The sequence below is a fragment of the Mastigoproctus giganteus genome, chromosome 13 (genome assembly GCF_048544385.1).
Source record: "Mastigoproctus giganteus isolate SK-2022 chromosome 13, ASM4854438v1, whole genome shotgun sequence".
NCBI lineage: Eukaryota > Metazoa > Arthropoda > Arachnida > Uropygi > Thelyphonidae > Mastigoproctus > Mastigoproctus giganteus.
This window is the reverse complement of record NC_143587.1, coordinates 106006633-106021961: the sequence shown is the minus strand read 5'-3', so window position 1 is coordinate 106021961 and position 15329 is coordinate 106006633. Positions and strand designations below refer to the sequence as shown.

The window sequence follows — 15329 nt, the reverse complement described above, 5'->3', positions numbered from 1 at the left end:
ATTGATTGTACTTATCTTTATGGTGTTCCATTAGCAAGTTTGGTACATATTTATTCATTTCACAGATATACACAGTCTCGATGATGTCTATTTCCACTTGCAATTCACTAAGTCTACTTAAATTTTCCCGATGGGATCTCAGTTGTCTAAACTACTGCTTGTTTCAGGTGCTGTAATTATATGCTCTCTGATTCTTTTTACTAAAAAAAGGTAGTACTTGTGTATATGTTTGCTCTGATATAATGTGTTAGAGACTTCTGAATCTGGCATCTCCTCTGGCTTAAAATCCCTTTACTCCATTCTGTAAAATCCATCTTTGCTCTGTCATTCTCCTATCTCTTATAACTCACTCAAAACTTCAGTTTTCTTTCTTTGAAACTGAACTTTCTCTGGTCTAACTTTCCTAACAATGAAGTAATATTCCTTAGTGATTATAATGTTCACAACTCCAGCTAGCTTCAGTTGTTTAGTTGCATGGACCTGTCTGGTAGAGATGCAGAGATTTTTGTAACTACTAATGATCTTAAACAGTTTGTTTATTTACTTGCTAGAATACCACATAATTCTAACAGCACACCCAATAGTCTTGATCTTTTCCTTACCAACTTCAAAGTACAGGTGCCCCCCCCCCCCCCCCGCTTAACGCTGATAATTCATTCCCAAAAAACAGAGTGCTATGTCAATCAGTGCTAAGCGAGCGCTGTATTCCCATAATGTAACATATGTATTTGTGAGTCACGGCCTATGCCATAGGATATTTCCCAATCAATAATAAACGGTAGTGAAAAGATGCACAAATGTTGGTCAGAATATTTAATATTAAAAATTTGTACTTGCATTCGTTTCCAAAAAAGTCCTGTTTCATCTCTGTTAAAAACTTGTTGAAGTTTAACACCACTCTTCAATAATTTTTAGTTCTTTTTTGAAAGTTTTGGCTTCTCGATCTGCACTTGCGGCTTCTCCCTGGATTTTAAATCTATCTTGCCAGCCCTTACTAGCTTGAAATGGTTCCACATATTTTTTTTTTTTTTTTGGTGAGCTTTCTTCAGATTATCATATAGGCTAATCGCTTTTTCTTTAATAATATTTAACTTAACGGAATTGTGCGTTGGATATTATCTTCAATAAAATTATTTAGAAGTCTCTCCATTTAAATTATAATAGCCAGCCTAGTTGCTTGCAGTGGAACAGCTGTCTTTCCCGCTGCTAAAATTAATTCTTTATTTTTTATAATTGTTCATACAGTTGAACCTGCCAGTCCTGAATTATTGCACACGTCCATTTGTCGTTGAACGGAATCGATTTGCTTCAAAACATATAATTTAATTTTCAAATTCAGCATTTTTCTTACCTTAGTAGGCTTTGTATTGTGTCCAGACGTTCTTTTTTAATTCTTATCCACTATTATTAATCTTCGAAAATGTAACTGCGTTGCATTAATTATGATACAATGTTTGAGTAAGCTGTCCATTACGGGCGATGTCTAACACTGTACCGAGTGATGACTAGACTTCGGATAAATGTATATAATGCAAATATTACAAGCAATACTTGATCATTTTTTAAAATGTTGATCTAACAAGTCACCATAGTGCAATTAAATTAGCGTGGGAGAAAATTTCACTGAGCGTGGGAAAATTTCGCAAGTCAGCGTGGGAAACTTTGCTATTCATTTTCAAGCTGTTGACTACATCAGATGAAATGTTTTCGTTAAACATGCCAAAAATTCAATCTGTACGCAGATAAAAGAGCGTTATAGTGAGCTGTGACAGCATTAGAGTGAGATATGGGTATATAATATAAAAAGAGCATTATAGCGAATCAGCGTAGAGCAAACTGCGTTATAACGAGGGCCTGCTGTACAAAGTTAATGTTTGTAGTCCTTTAGGTACCTCACATCACAACTTGGTGATGGGCTCTTCTCCAGTGGAGTCTCTCTTCCATGCCCATTCACAGCCTCATGTTATTTGGCATTACAAGAATGTAAAATGGGATCATCTGTGTGATTTCTATTCCTCTTCTCGTCATTGGTGGGGTTACTGTTTTAAATCTTTTGATCCTAACGTTTTCTTAGATCCTGTCAGCAAAATTATCCTTGTAAGAATGAAATCTTACATTCCACCCTAAAATCTTTTCCTAATGAGCATATTGCAATTGTCTTGAATCCTGATCTTTAGCTTTCTTTTTTGCCACAGTTGCAAACAAGGTTACAATCAATAAAACTTGATTTAAAAAAAAAAAAAAAAATTCTTGTCCAAATGGTAGCCAAGCCTTCTGGTTTCTGGGCAGAGTTATTGGCTACAACTTCTGTCTGTCTGTCTGTCTGTGCTTTCACATCTGTTACAACCTGATGATTCTGTTTCATCCCCAGCTAAAAATAAGGTTGAATTATTAGCATCCTTCTTTAGCTCTTGTCTGCTATATCTTCAACCACATATAAATCATGATCAAAGGTTGCGGGTTCGAATCCCGCCTCGGGCTTGGATCAAAGTACTGCAAAAACCTAAGGAGGTGCATTATGGTCACAGAAGCCGATGCGCCAACAACTACCAAAAAATATGATTAAAGAGGCCTGTGCACTCTGGATTCATTATTAAATTACAGTTGCTCAGAGCGAAACAGATACAAAAACAGATTGTGACAAGTTTAATAATAGGAAATATTATATTTCCTATTATTAAACTTGTCACAATCTATATTTTTGTATCCGTTTCACTCTGAGCAACTGTAATTTAATAATAATAACTACCAAAAAAAAAAAAATCATGATTAAGTAACTTTTTTTGTAATACCAATAGTAGGCACAATATGGCAAAAAAAAAAAAAAAAAAAAAAAAAAGAATAATCATATTTTTATTATCCCTTTACTGAAGTAATGGTAAAGAAATATATAGGTGTCATTGATGCCCTGTTTGATGAATTCAGTGAAAGTTTTAAATATTTTTAAAAACATGATGTTGTACTCTGATATTAGCTTTTTAGCCACATCTGGGTGATGTCTCAAATGCACCTGAAGATTTGCAGGTGGAATTGATTGAGCTCCTCAGAAGACAGTATTCTAAGGTCTGTTTGACAGTAAGAAGGATTCCATTCATATCTGAAAGAATGCTTTTGAATATCCACATCTGTGTCAACATGCCTGTCATTTACTCTCCCTTGCTTTAGCACAACTTGTTGTTGTGAATCAATATTTTTATTTATCACTGCAATCACAGTTGACTCACCTGGTAATTTTTGCAATACAAAAATTTTTAATAAACCGAGGAGGCAAACACAGTTTAATGAGAACAAACAAGTTCTAATTTCAGAACAAGCAGTCATAAAAACTCATTAAACTGTGTTTGCCTCCTCAGTTTTTTAAAAATTTTTGTAACATGAATAATTGCAGTGTTTATTTATTTAAAAATAAATTATTTTTAAATAAAATGATTTATTTATTTAAAAGTAAATCATTTTTACTCCAACTAGTTTGAGTCTTTATTGTTTTGTCTACCATAGTGATACAAAGAGTCTTTATTGTTTTGTCTACCATAGTGATACAAAGGTTTTCAGCCAGTAAATCATGCAGTCTCTTCAGATTAGTCTCCGCTTCACAGGCCATCCTGATTTGTTCAATAGTTAAATAGCTGGCTTCCTACTGGTTACACTACACGAATGTGAGTCAGGACCTGAGTTAATCATAAGCTTAGAGAGTGGTTTCTTCCTGGTAGTTTGGAGTTTACAAGTGCTGTTGTCTCTTGAAAAGACACTGCTTGTAGGCTCTTTATTATTATTATTATTTTTTTTCATTTTTGTGGTATATTCATTTCAGTGGAAATTTTTGGGGTGTGGATGTGTCTCTCTTTGGGTTTGGAGTTTGCATTTTCTCTCTCTTTCTCTTTCTTTTCTGTTAGCATTAGCATTAGCATTAGCATTAGTAGAGGCATTTGATGCAAGAAAGCAAGCTTATGCAGCATCAGCCAAAAAAAAAAAGTAACATAAATAAATAAAAATAACCACTTCCACTTCACCCCTCTGTTCGTTCGAAATACCTGTCCAGCTGAGCCTTAAACTTATTTAGGCTATCAACTTCCACGACAAGGGATGGAAGTCTGTTCCACCCACCAACCACCCGCTGGCTAAAGGCAAATTTCCGCACATCTATCCTACATCTGTCTTTCCTCAATTTGAATTTATGCCCTCTCAGGTGATTTTTCTGAGCTAGAGGAAGAATCCCATCAGCATTGAGCATGCTCAAACCATTCAAGGCTTTGTACACCTCTATCAGATCACCCCGCTGGTGCCTAGTTTCCAGACACTGTAATTTGCAAAACTTAAGCCTTTCTTCGTAAGAGAACCCCTTTGTCCCATTCACCAATCTAGTTGCCCTTCTCTGTACTCGTTCCAGCAGCTCTACATCCTTCCTGAAATGAGGCCTCCAGGCCTGTATACAGTACTCTAGGTGTGGCCTGACCATTGCCTTATACAAGGGAATAATCACCTCCTTATCCCTGCTAGAAAAATTCCTATATATCATTGACAATACACCATGAGCTACTCTTGCAGCTCGTCTGCACTGCTCAGAGAACTTCATATCTGCCTGCACCACCACCCCCAGGTCCCTTTCATTCTCTACCACTGTCAGTGTAGTACCACAGAGTTGATACGTTGCTCTGGGGTTGCTGTTTCCCATATGTAGTACTTTACATTTGTCAATGTTAAACTTCATTTGCCACCTCGAAGCCCATCTGCTCAACCTTTCCAAATCCTGTTGCAGCAGCATAGTGTCAGTAGTGTCCTTGACAACCCTGCCAACCTTCGTATCGTCTGCAAACTTGGACATTAAGCCTGATATACCATCATCAATATCATTTATAAATACAGAAAACAATAAAGGCCCCAATACTGAACCCTGAGGGACTCCACTAATAACATTAGTCCACGATGAGCAGTGTCCATTGATTACCACTCTCTGTCTTCTCCTCCTCAACCACCCCTTTATCCATAGCAGCAACTTGCCTCCAATGCCACACTGCTCCAATTTGTGCAGCAGTCTTCCATGTGCAACAGTATCAAAAGCCTTTCTAAGATCCAAGTATATAATATCAAAGTTATTCCCTGCATCCAGTTCTTTTGTGACTGCATCATAGTATCCAATCAAATTGGTCAGGCAAGACTTCCCCTTAACAAAACCATGCTGTGTCCTAGCTATAACTGAAGTCTTGTCTAGATGATCCTGCAGTGCTTCTTTCACCAGTGCCTCCATTAATTTTCCGGGAACAGAAGTTAAACTCACAGGTCTATAATTACTTGTGTCAGCCTTTGATCCCCCTTTGTGAATTGGGGTCACATTTGCACATCTCCAGTCAATGGGTACCTCCCCTGAGTCCAAGGAAGCTCTCATAATTATGGCTAAGGGTTTGCTTACCTCCTTTGCTGCCTCCTTTAATATAACTGGATAGATCCCATCCACCCCAGGTGCCTTTCTTGTGTTTATCTTCAACAATTTCTCCTCCACTTTGCTCTCAGTTATTACAAGATTCTCTAGCTTACTGCTAGAGTTGAATACACCTCTGGCATTCCCCTCGCTGAATAACTCCTCATGTGTGAATGTCGATGCAAAATATTCATTTAGTTTGTTAGCTACCCGAGCAGGGTCATCAACAGTTGACCCATCGATCTCAAGTGGACCAATCTGATTCATCCCCTTCCGTCTAGAGTTTACATAAGTAAAGAACTCTTTGCTGTTTTTCTTCGCATCCCTTGCCAAGGATCTCTCGTAATCTGCCTTCGCCTGCCTAACCTCCTTTGTAACTTGGTTACAGATCAACTTGTATCTATCATAGGCATCCGTGTCACGTGTTAATTTGTATGTATCCCATGCATTTTTCTTCTCTGCCATATGCCTCATTAGTTCATCTGACAACCATTTAGGCCTAAACCTTGAACAATATTTCTTAGTTGGTATGTAAAGCCTAGTAGCTTCCACGATAAGTTCTTTGAATGCTTCCCATTTTGAATTTGCTGTTGGCAATATCATCAGTTGATCCCACTGTATAGAGTTTAAATACTGTCTCAGTCCATTGTAGTCGCCTTTACGAAAGCAATACCCCTTCCCTTTACCCCTAATGGTAGTTACCTCTTTGAGTAACTCCCACTTCAGCACACTGTGATCACTGCCACCAAGTGGTTCATTTATCTGCAGATTCTTAATGCATGAAGAATCACTACTGATAATCAAATCAAGAGTATTACTCCCTCTAGTTGCCTCCCGAACATGCTGATGTAGAAAACAATCATCCAATAAATCCACAAAAGCCTTGCTACTGTGTGAGTGACCAGCCCCCAAATTCCAGTCAATATCTGGGAAATTAAAATCCCCCATTATAAGACTCTCTGATTTACTGGCCCACTCTATTTCTCCGAACAGTTTCTTATTATACTCATCAAAGTCATTAGGCCTATAGCACACTCCTACTCTCAATTTTGATCTCCCAATGCTTATGTCACACCAAACTGACTCGACACTGCACTGTCCAGCGGTGTCGACTGGCTTCACTTCCTTGGATTTTATGTGTTTTTTAACTAATAGCATAACCCCTCCTCCCTTCCTATCCGGTCTATCCTTTCTGTAGACATTGTACTCCCCAAATTCCAGTTCTGCATTTCTTATATCTGTGTGACACCACGTCTCTGAAATCCCCACAATATCTGCCTTTGATGTTTTGAGCAATACCTCAAATTCATCAAATTTATTTACTAAACTCCTAGCATTGGTGTACACACAAGTATACATGCACCTGTTCTTTTTCTTAGCTACCCTAACACAACCCATGTGTTTACTTGTACCCCAATGATTCCCAGCAGTCTCTGAAATATCCTGCATCTTATTTTCCAGGTTGCGGCTCATTCCAATAGAAGCAGTGCAAGAATCACTTTCACCTCTGCCAGTGGCTACTGTTAATCTATTAGTCCTTGTATCCCCCCAATCTAGCAGTTTTCCGACCCACCTAACATTGCCTCGATAGCATCAGCAAACATTCTTGCACCCTTTCTATTTAAGTGTATCCCATCCCTGTAGAAGCAGTCTCTCCTGTTAACAAGTACAGACCAGGCTGAAAAAAATTCTACCCCTTGAGCCCTGTACAATCTTTCCAGGGCCGAATTGATTGACAGGGCTCTCATCATATACTCCCTCCTATCGTGTCTGGGCAGAATTGCAGACACTTTCAATTTCAACCCTAATTCACGGCTTTTTTTCATCAGTGACCTGTACTTGTCAAGTAATTCCGCCGGTCTCCTACTCTTAATGTCATTAGTGCCAACGTGTACAACTATATTACCTTTTGTGCCCTTAAAAGATGATATCCGCTCTACAACGTCATCAACTTTTGCCCCTGGCAGACATACCCTGGTCCTATTCCACCTATCCTTTTTACAAAGCATGTTTCCCGTTTCCCTGACAATAGAGTCACCAACAACTACTAGTTCCTTTGGGACCAGCGCATTCTGCCTTGGGGGTTGCCGCTGTGTTCCGCGATGACCAAGTGCAAGCTCTGGCATTGGTGTGGGCAGCTGAGAGCTTGATGGGCCCCTCACTTGTAATCCTTCGAGGGCATCCACCCTATCCTTCAAGCTCTCATATAGGCCCATAACAACGCTGAGTTGTCGCCTTATCTCCTTACACTCCTTGCATCGCACACACACACAAGGACATCCCCCATGGCAGTATCATGTCCCATACTTGACTGCTCCGCAAACATCAAGCAAATAGTGCATCTTACAAGGCTGTGATTCAGAGGACAACTGCCCCCCTCAGTTCTCCCCTGGGCCACAGCATTCCCATTAGCTTGAGCCCTTTGCTTTGCTGCTCTGGTTTGAGTCATGATTTAGATTTACTTTCAATAAAATTTCAATTTCTGTACAAAATTAAATCCTAAACTTGTATCCAAACACAGTTATAACGCTATATTTATGTTTCAGTAACGAGTGTTATCTACGAAATATTTACGTTTCAGTAACGAGTGTTATCTGCGAAATCCCTTTATATAACTTTCGTATCAAGTTATGTATTAATTATTTGTTTTTACTAATTATTTATGTTACGTAACCTAAGTGGTTATATGTATAATTAATTATGTTAAATATAATTAATTATATTACGTTTGTAATCTAAGTCGTTATATGTATTTATTTAAACGTACAATTTAACTGCTAACGAAGTTCAACTAACGCTATCTAGTACGGTATATCGTATCACAAAGGCGGGAAAATTACGAACGGTTAGCGGAGTTGAAACACGTGGAAACCTTTACCGATACTTTTATGCAATTACAAGGCCGAGTAAAGAATAAATACACCAAATTAATCAGAAAATCACAAAATAATGTTATACTACTAAATTTAAATCAAAAGTTTTAGAAAAACAATAATTTCAAATCAATAAATAAGAAAAATCCACTTAGCGGCTTTGAAAACGACCGTCTCTAGTAGCCTCGTCAGCAGACTCCGTTCTTTTAGATTATTATGTATTTTTTGCTGTAGGGGTGGTTAGGATCATAGGAGCAGAATATCACCTTGCCTTACCTATAATCCTATAAACAGCATTCATTTTTCTTGTATTTATTTCTTACTCCCAGTTCTTTTTGTTATTACTTGTCTAGACATTTGGTAATATCCAAATGTTATATCACTCTAGGATTACTGTTACCCAAGTATAAGACTTGCATTTTCTAGTATTTAAACTTCAACTATCATTTCTCAGCTCATCCAAATAATTTGTCTAAGTATTGTTGAAGTAACATACCTTGCTTACTGTCTTTAACTGCTTTGCTTACTTTTGGGTGATCATTGAACTTAAATATCAGCCATTCCTTGCATACATTTCCTTAGTGACAACTTCATAGTACCTAATTAGATTAGTTAGTATTATGTCCCCCCCCATAACAGAACCATGTAATTGCTCATTTTAGTTACTGAAGTTTCATGCTTTGAGCCACCATTTTTGAGTAGAAGATATTCTTATACATCTCCAATGTATAGGGACTTTGCCTAAATCGAAGAATGCTTTCATTATAAGTTAAGGTTTACTTAACTCAGTAAGACAGTGCTTATCTCTTTGTAAGAGATATTAGATTGCAGGTGCTTTGTTCACTTTTAATTTTAATAATTTTGCTTTTAGTCACTTCTCATTTATCATAAAATTATTCAACTCCCAGTCAGTATTAGCTGGGCTGCTGGTATCCTAACTTTAATAAAATTCCTCACATGTGAATGCAAAATATTTATTCAGCTTCTCAGCAACCAATTTAGGGTCATCAATAAAAAGATTCAACCAATTTGGTTGAATCTTTTCCTTTTAATGCTGACATAAGCAAAGAATTCCTTGCCATTATTCTTTTTACTCTTAAATTAAGGGTTTCCTTTGTAATCTGTCTTAGCATACCATAGGATTGCAGAATGAACAGTGTAACATTATCCCAAATCATCTAATGTTCTGGGATCGTGTTATATAGCTCTAGATATTCTGGATTCATCTTTATATAAAAATAATCCTTAAGAATTCCTAATGTCAATAAGAAAAAGATCATTTAACTTATTTCTGTTTTTCCATTTATTTAAATTTAAGGTGGAGAAAGTGGATCTGCCGACACAGTGAGAGACCCACGTGGATTTGCAATGAAATTTTACACTGAAGATGGTATTTGGGACTTAGTAGGCAACAATACACCTATCTTCTTTATAAGGGATCCACTGTTGTTTCCAAGCTTTATTCATACTCAAAAACGAAATCCTACTACCCATCTAAAGGTAAGATGAAATTTCTGGCATTTTTAATGCTCGTAGAATGCTTATTAGTTATTTTCATCAAAAGATTTGTCATACTGCTAATAATCTTTTTTTATTAGCACATGGTGTTTTTGCATTCCCTTTTTTACAAAGGCTGTTTGTACATATGGGAAACAACAACCCCAGAGCAACGTATCAACTCTGTGGTACTACACTGACAGTGGCAGAGAATGAAAAGGACCTGGGGGTAATTGTGCAGGCAGATATGAAGTTCTCTGAGCAGTGCAGACGGGCTGCAAGAGTAGCTCATGGTGTCTTATCAATGATATAGGAATTTTTGATATAATCAATGATATAGTCTTGTCAATGATATCAGGAATTTTTCTAGCAGGGATAGGGAGGTGATTATTCCCTATCCCTGCTAGAAGGGATAGGGAGGTGATTATTCCCTTGTATAAGGCAATGGTCAGGCCGCACCTTGAACGAGTACAGAGAAGGGCAACAAGGTTAGTGAATGGAATGAAGGGTTGCTCTTACGAAGAAAGGCTTAAGTTTTGCAAATTACAGTGTCTGGGGACTAGGCACCGGCGAGGTGATCTGATAGAGGTGTACAAAGCCTTGAATGGTTTGAGCATGCTCATTGCTGATGGGATACTGCCTCTTGCTCAGAATAATCACCTGAGAGGGCATAAATTCAAATTGAGGAAAGACAGATGTAGGATAGATGTGCGGAAATTTGCCTTTAGCCAGCAGGTAGTTGGTTGCTGGAATAGACTTCCTTCCCTTGTTGTGGAAGTTGATAGCCTAAATAAATTTAAGGCTCAGCTGGACAGGTATTTCGAACGAACGGAGGGGTGGAGTGGAAGGGTTTTTTGTTTTTTTTTGGCTGATGCTGCATAAGCTTGCTTTCTTGCATCATATGCCTCTACTAATGGTGATGGTAAATTTTTATGGAATTCACATGTTATTTTAATATCAGCTTTTCATTCTCAGATGTTTTTCCAGTTTGCATTGAACAGTTTACTGCATATTGAAGCTAGCTTGATAAACAAAACTTATTTTGTAAAAGCAATATTTTGACAGAGCTACTTATTTATTATTTATTTTTTGTAACAATAGCACTTTTACAAATGAGATTTTATTTAGGTGAATATTCCACATCTGCATGCATAAGGCAATAATTAATTCAAAATAAATAGTAGTGTATGTAAATAGTGGTGTATAAGCAAATATATATAATTAAGAACACTGTCATATGAAATATGAAACAAAATAGGTTCTGTTGAAAGTTTTCAAAAATTTTACCTGAACTAGTTGTGAAAAGATGCCACTCTTATGGATTATGACCAGTTTTTCATAAAGACCAACCGAATGAAAACAGTAGCAGAGGAATTCTGCAATAGTATAGAAACATGCTTGAGTGACACATCTTTTTCTGGAAGTGTTGCAACTGGGATCCAGTAGATTCATTTTTTTAAATGAGATATCATGAGTTCTGCATTAGATTTCGTTACACTCAAGTCACTGTCATCCAGTTCCTGCAGATAAAGGAACCACTGGGTGGCAGTGATCACAGTGTGCTGAAGTGGGATTTACTCAAAGAGGTTATTACCATTAGGGGTAAAGGGAAGGGCTTTTGCTTTCGTAAAGGCAACTAGGATTGTCTGAGACAGTATTTAAATTCTATACGGTGGGACCAACTGATGATGTTACCAACAGCAAATTCAAAATGGGAAGCATTCAAAGAATTTATCTTGGAAGCTACTAGGCTTTACACGCCAACTAAGAAATATTGTTCAAAGTTTAGGCCTAAATGGATGTCAGATGAACTAATGAGATATATGACAGAGAAAAAATGAATGAGATACATATAAATTAATGCGTGACATGGAAGCCTATGATAGATATAAACTGGCCTATAACCAAGTCACAAAGGTGATTAGGCAGGCAAAGGCAGATTATGAGAAGTCTTTGGCAAAGGATCCAAAGATAAACAGCAAAGAGTTCTTTACCTATGTAAACTCTAGAAGGAAAGGGATGAATCAGATTGGTCCACTGGATATTGATGGTCCAACTGTTGATGATCCTGCTCAGGTGGCTAACAAACTAAATGAGTATTTTGCATCTACATTCACACATGAGGAGTTATTCAGCGAGGGTAATGCCAGAGGTGAATTAAACTTTGGCAGTGAGATAGATGATTTTGTAATAACTGAGAGGAAAGTGGAGGAGAAATTGTTGAAGATAAACACAAGGAAGGCACTTGGGGTGGATGGGATCTATCCAATTATATTAAAGGAGGCAGCAAAGGAAGTAAGCAAACCCTTAGCCATAATTATGAGAGCTTCTTTGGACTCAGGGAAGGTACCCATGGACTGGAGATGTGCAAATGTGATCCCAGTTCACAAAGGAGGATCAAAGGGCGACACAAGTAATTATAGACCTGTTAGTTTAACATCTGTTCCAGGAAAATTAATGGAGGCACTGGCTAAAGGAGCACTGTAGGATCATCTAGACAAGACTTCAGTTATAGCTCGGACATAGCATGGTGTTATTAAGGGAAAGTCTTGCCTGATTAATTTGATTGAATACTATGATGTGGTCACAAAGGAACTGGATGCAGGGAATAACTTTGATATCATATATTTGGATCTTAGAAAGGCTTTTGATACTGTTGCACATGGAAGATTGCTGAACAAATTGAAGCAGTGTGGCATTGGAGGCAAATTGCTGCTATGGATAAAGGGATGGTTGAGTGGGAGAAGACAGAGTGGTAATCAATGGACACTGCTCATCGTGGACTAATGTTATTAGTGGAGTCCATCAGGGTTCAGTGTTGGTTCTATTGTTATTTTCTGTTTTTATAAATGATATTGATGATGGTATATCAGGCTTAATGTCCAAGTTTGCAGACGATACAAAGGTTGGCAGGGTTGTCAAGGACAGTACTGAAGCAATGCTGCTGCTGCTGCAACAGGATCTGGAAAGGTTGAGCAGATGGGCTGAGAGGTGGCAAATGAAGTTTAACATTGACAAATGTAAAGTAATACATATGGGAAACAGCAACCCCAGAGCAATGTATCAATTCTGTGGTACTACACTGACAGTGGTAGAGAATGAAAGGACCTGGGGGTAATTGTGCAGGCAGATATGAAGTTCTCTGAGCAGTGCAGACAGGCTGCAAGAGTAGCTCATGGTGTCTTGTCAATGATATACAGGAATTTTTCTAGCAGGGATAAGGAGGTGATCATTTCTTTGTATAAGGCAATGGTCAGGCCACACCTTGAGTACTGTATACAGGTCTGCAGGCCTCATTTCAAGAAGGATGTAGAGCTGCTGGAACGAGTACAGAGAAGGGCAACAAGATTAGTGAATGGAACAAAGGGTTGCTCTTACGAAGAAAGGCTTAAGTTTTGCAACTTACAGTGTTGGTGACTAGGCACAGGCAAGGTGATCTGATAGAGGTGTATAAAGCCTCGAATGGTTTGATATGCTGAATGCTGATGGGATTCTTCCTCTTGCTCAGAATAATCACCTGAGAGGGCATAAATTCAAATTGAGGAAGGACAGATGTAGGATAGATGTGCTGAAATTTGCCTTTAGGCAGCGGGTAGTTGGTTGGTAGAACAGACTTCCATCCTTTGTTGTGGAAGTTAATAGCTTAATTAAATTTAAGGTTGAACTGGACAGGTATTTGGAACAAACGGAGGGGTAAAATGGGAGGTTTTTTTTTTTGGCTGATGCTGCATTAGCTTGCTTTCTTGAATCATATGCCTTTACTAATGCTAAATACGATCTTTTTTTTATTATATTCTTTGAAAGGAAAATTCAAGCAAATCAACTTCTATTTATGATAACTTTGTGGAAATAAAAAATTTTATTCAATATCCTGTTGAGTAATACTCGTACATAAGGATAAAAGCGTATCTAATTTAGCTGGAAATATCCATTCTATATTAATCGTTTAATATGTTCTCAGACACTGGAGATTGATGGTGTCTTGAAGTACTTGTCCAATGATGTCTGCACTGTAGCTCTTTTTTTTCTCGTTGTAAATCAGTTTGTAACATGCAATTGCATCATGCACCACTTCAATCACTTTTTCAAACCGTTTGGTGTCTGGATCCTAAGCTTTTAAGCCAGCTAGCCCTTTGTCGATCATTTTAAAGCATTTTGCCATTTCCTTAGTATCAAATTGTTTTGATGATTCAACTTCTTGTACGTCTTCCGAAACCTTGTTTTCATTTTTATGGTCATCAAGTTCCATTAAATCTTCATTGCTTGCTTCCTTTCTATGACTTTGTGACAATTCAATAGTCATTTTCTTCTAAATTTAATTCCAATGTTCTGATCATTTCCACAAGCTCTATAATTCATCTTCATTTTCTTCACTTCCCGAAGCATCTTGAACAAACTGGGAGGCGAGTTTCTTTCAGACGGCATTCATGGTTGATGCTTCAATTTCACTCCAGGCCGAATCGATGTTTTTAACAGCTTGTAAATTTCAAATTCTTTTCAGAACTGCTTCAATAATCTGGCATTCTCTCCTTCAGTGGCCCTTACTGCCTGTCTAAATGTTATTCATAGATAATACTTTTTGAATGTCTGTATTAGACCCTGATCCATGGGTTGAATGAGGTAAGTTGTATTTGCAGGCAAAAATGTAACTTATGTTTTCGTGATACACATAGTTGTTGGGTGCATTATCAACCAGCAATAATATCCTAAATGGTAGGTTGCTTTCTTGGCAATATTTTTTAACTTCTTGCACAAAATGATGAAGTAACCAGTCCCAAAAAATTTCTTGTGTCACCCATGCTTTTCTATTGGATTTCCACACAACAGGTAGCGATGCCTTTGAAATATTTTTGAAGGCCCTTGGATTTTTGCTATGTTAAACAAACAGTAGGTTTATTTTGCAACCTCCAGCAGCATTTCCACCAAAAAGGAGAATTAATCTGTTCTTTGATACCTTAAATCCAGGCATAGTTTTTTTCTTCTTGCGATATGTATGAAGAATCTGGCATTTTTCCAATATAAACCAGTCTCATCTACGTTGAAGACCTGTTGTAGTAGGTAATCCTTGTTTTTGATAATTTCTGCCAAAGTCTTGGGGAATTCCAAAACTACTACTGTGTCTGCATTAGCAGCCTCACCTGTAAGTCTAGCATGGCCCTTAAATCTTTGAAACCATCCGTGGCTTGCAATGAATGTTTCGCTAGCAACATTCTCACCGCATTTACCCTTTAGTTCTTCAAAAAGACTAGGCCTTTTTTGTATGAGCATAAGACTTATTGGCATTCGTTGTTGTTTCATGTCGTCTATCCAAATCATCAACAATTTTTCCTTTTTTTCTATTAATAAGCCTCTTTTTTTGGATATGATTGTATATTGCATTGGCGGTGAACTTTTTACTTGCTGCTTCGAATTTTATCTTTTATAATGGTTCTAACAGTTGATTCATTCATTTCGTAAACACTTGCAAGTCCACAAATTTCTTGCTGTTTTTATGTTGTTTAATGATTTTGACTTTAGTCTCCATAGTTATAATGCGCCTCTTC

General features: G+C 37.6%; 1 protein-coding gene across 1 annotated transcript in view; it reads left to right on the top strand.

Moving 5' to 3' along the window:
* LOC150076329 (catalase-like) overlaps positions 1–15329 on the top strand; it is a 100935-nt gene that overhangs the window by 47204 nt on the left and 38402 nt on the right. Inside the window, exon 4 of the mRNA XM_090387928.1 lies at positions 9608–9789. Within this exon, the coding sequence (XP_090244054.1) occupies positions 9608–9789 (182 nt within the window). The remainder of the gene's footprint in view (positions 1–9607; positions 9790–15329) is intronic.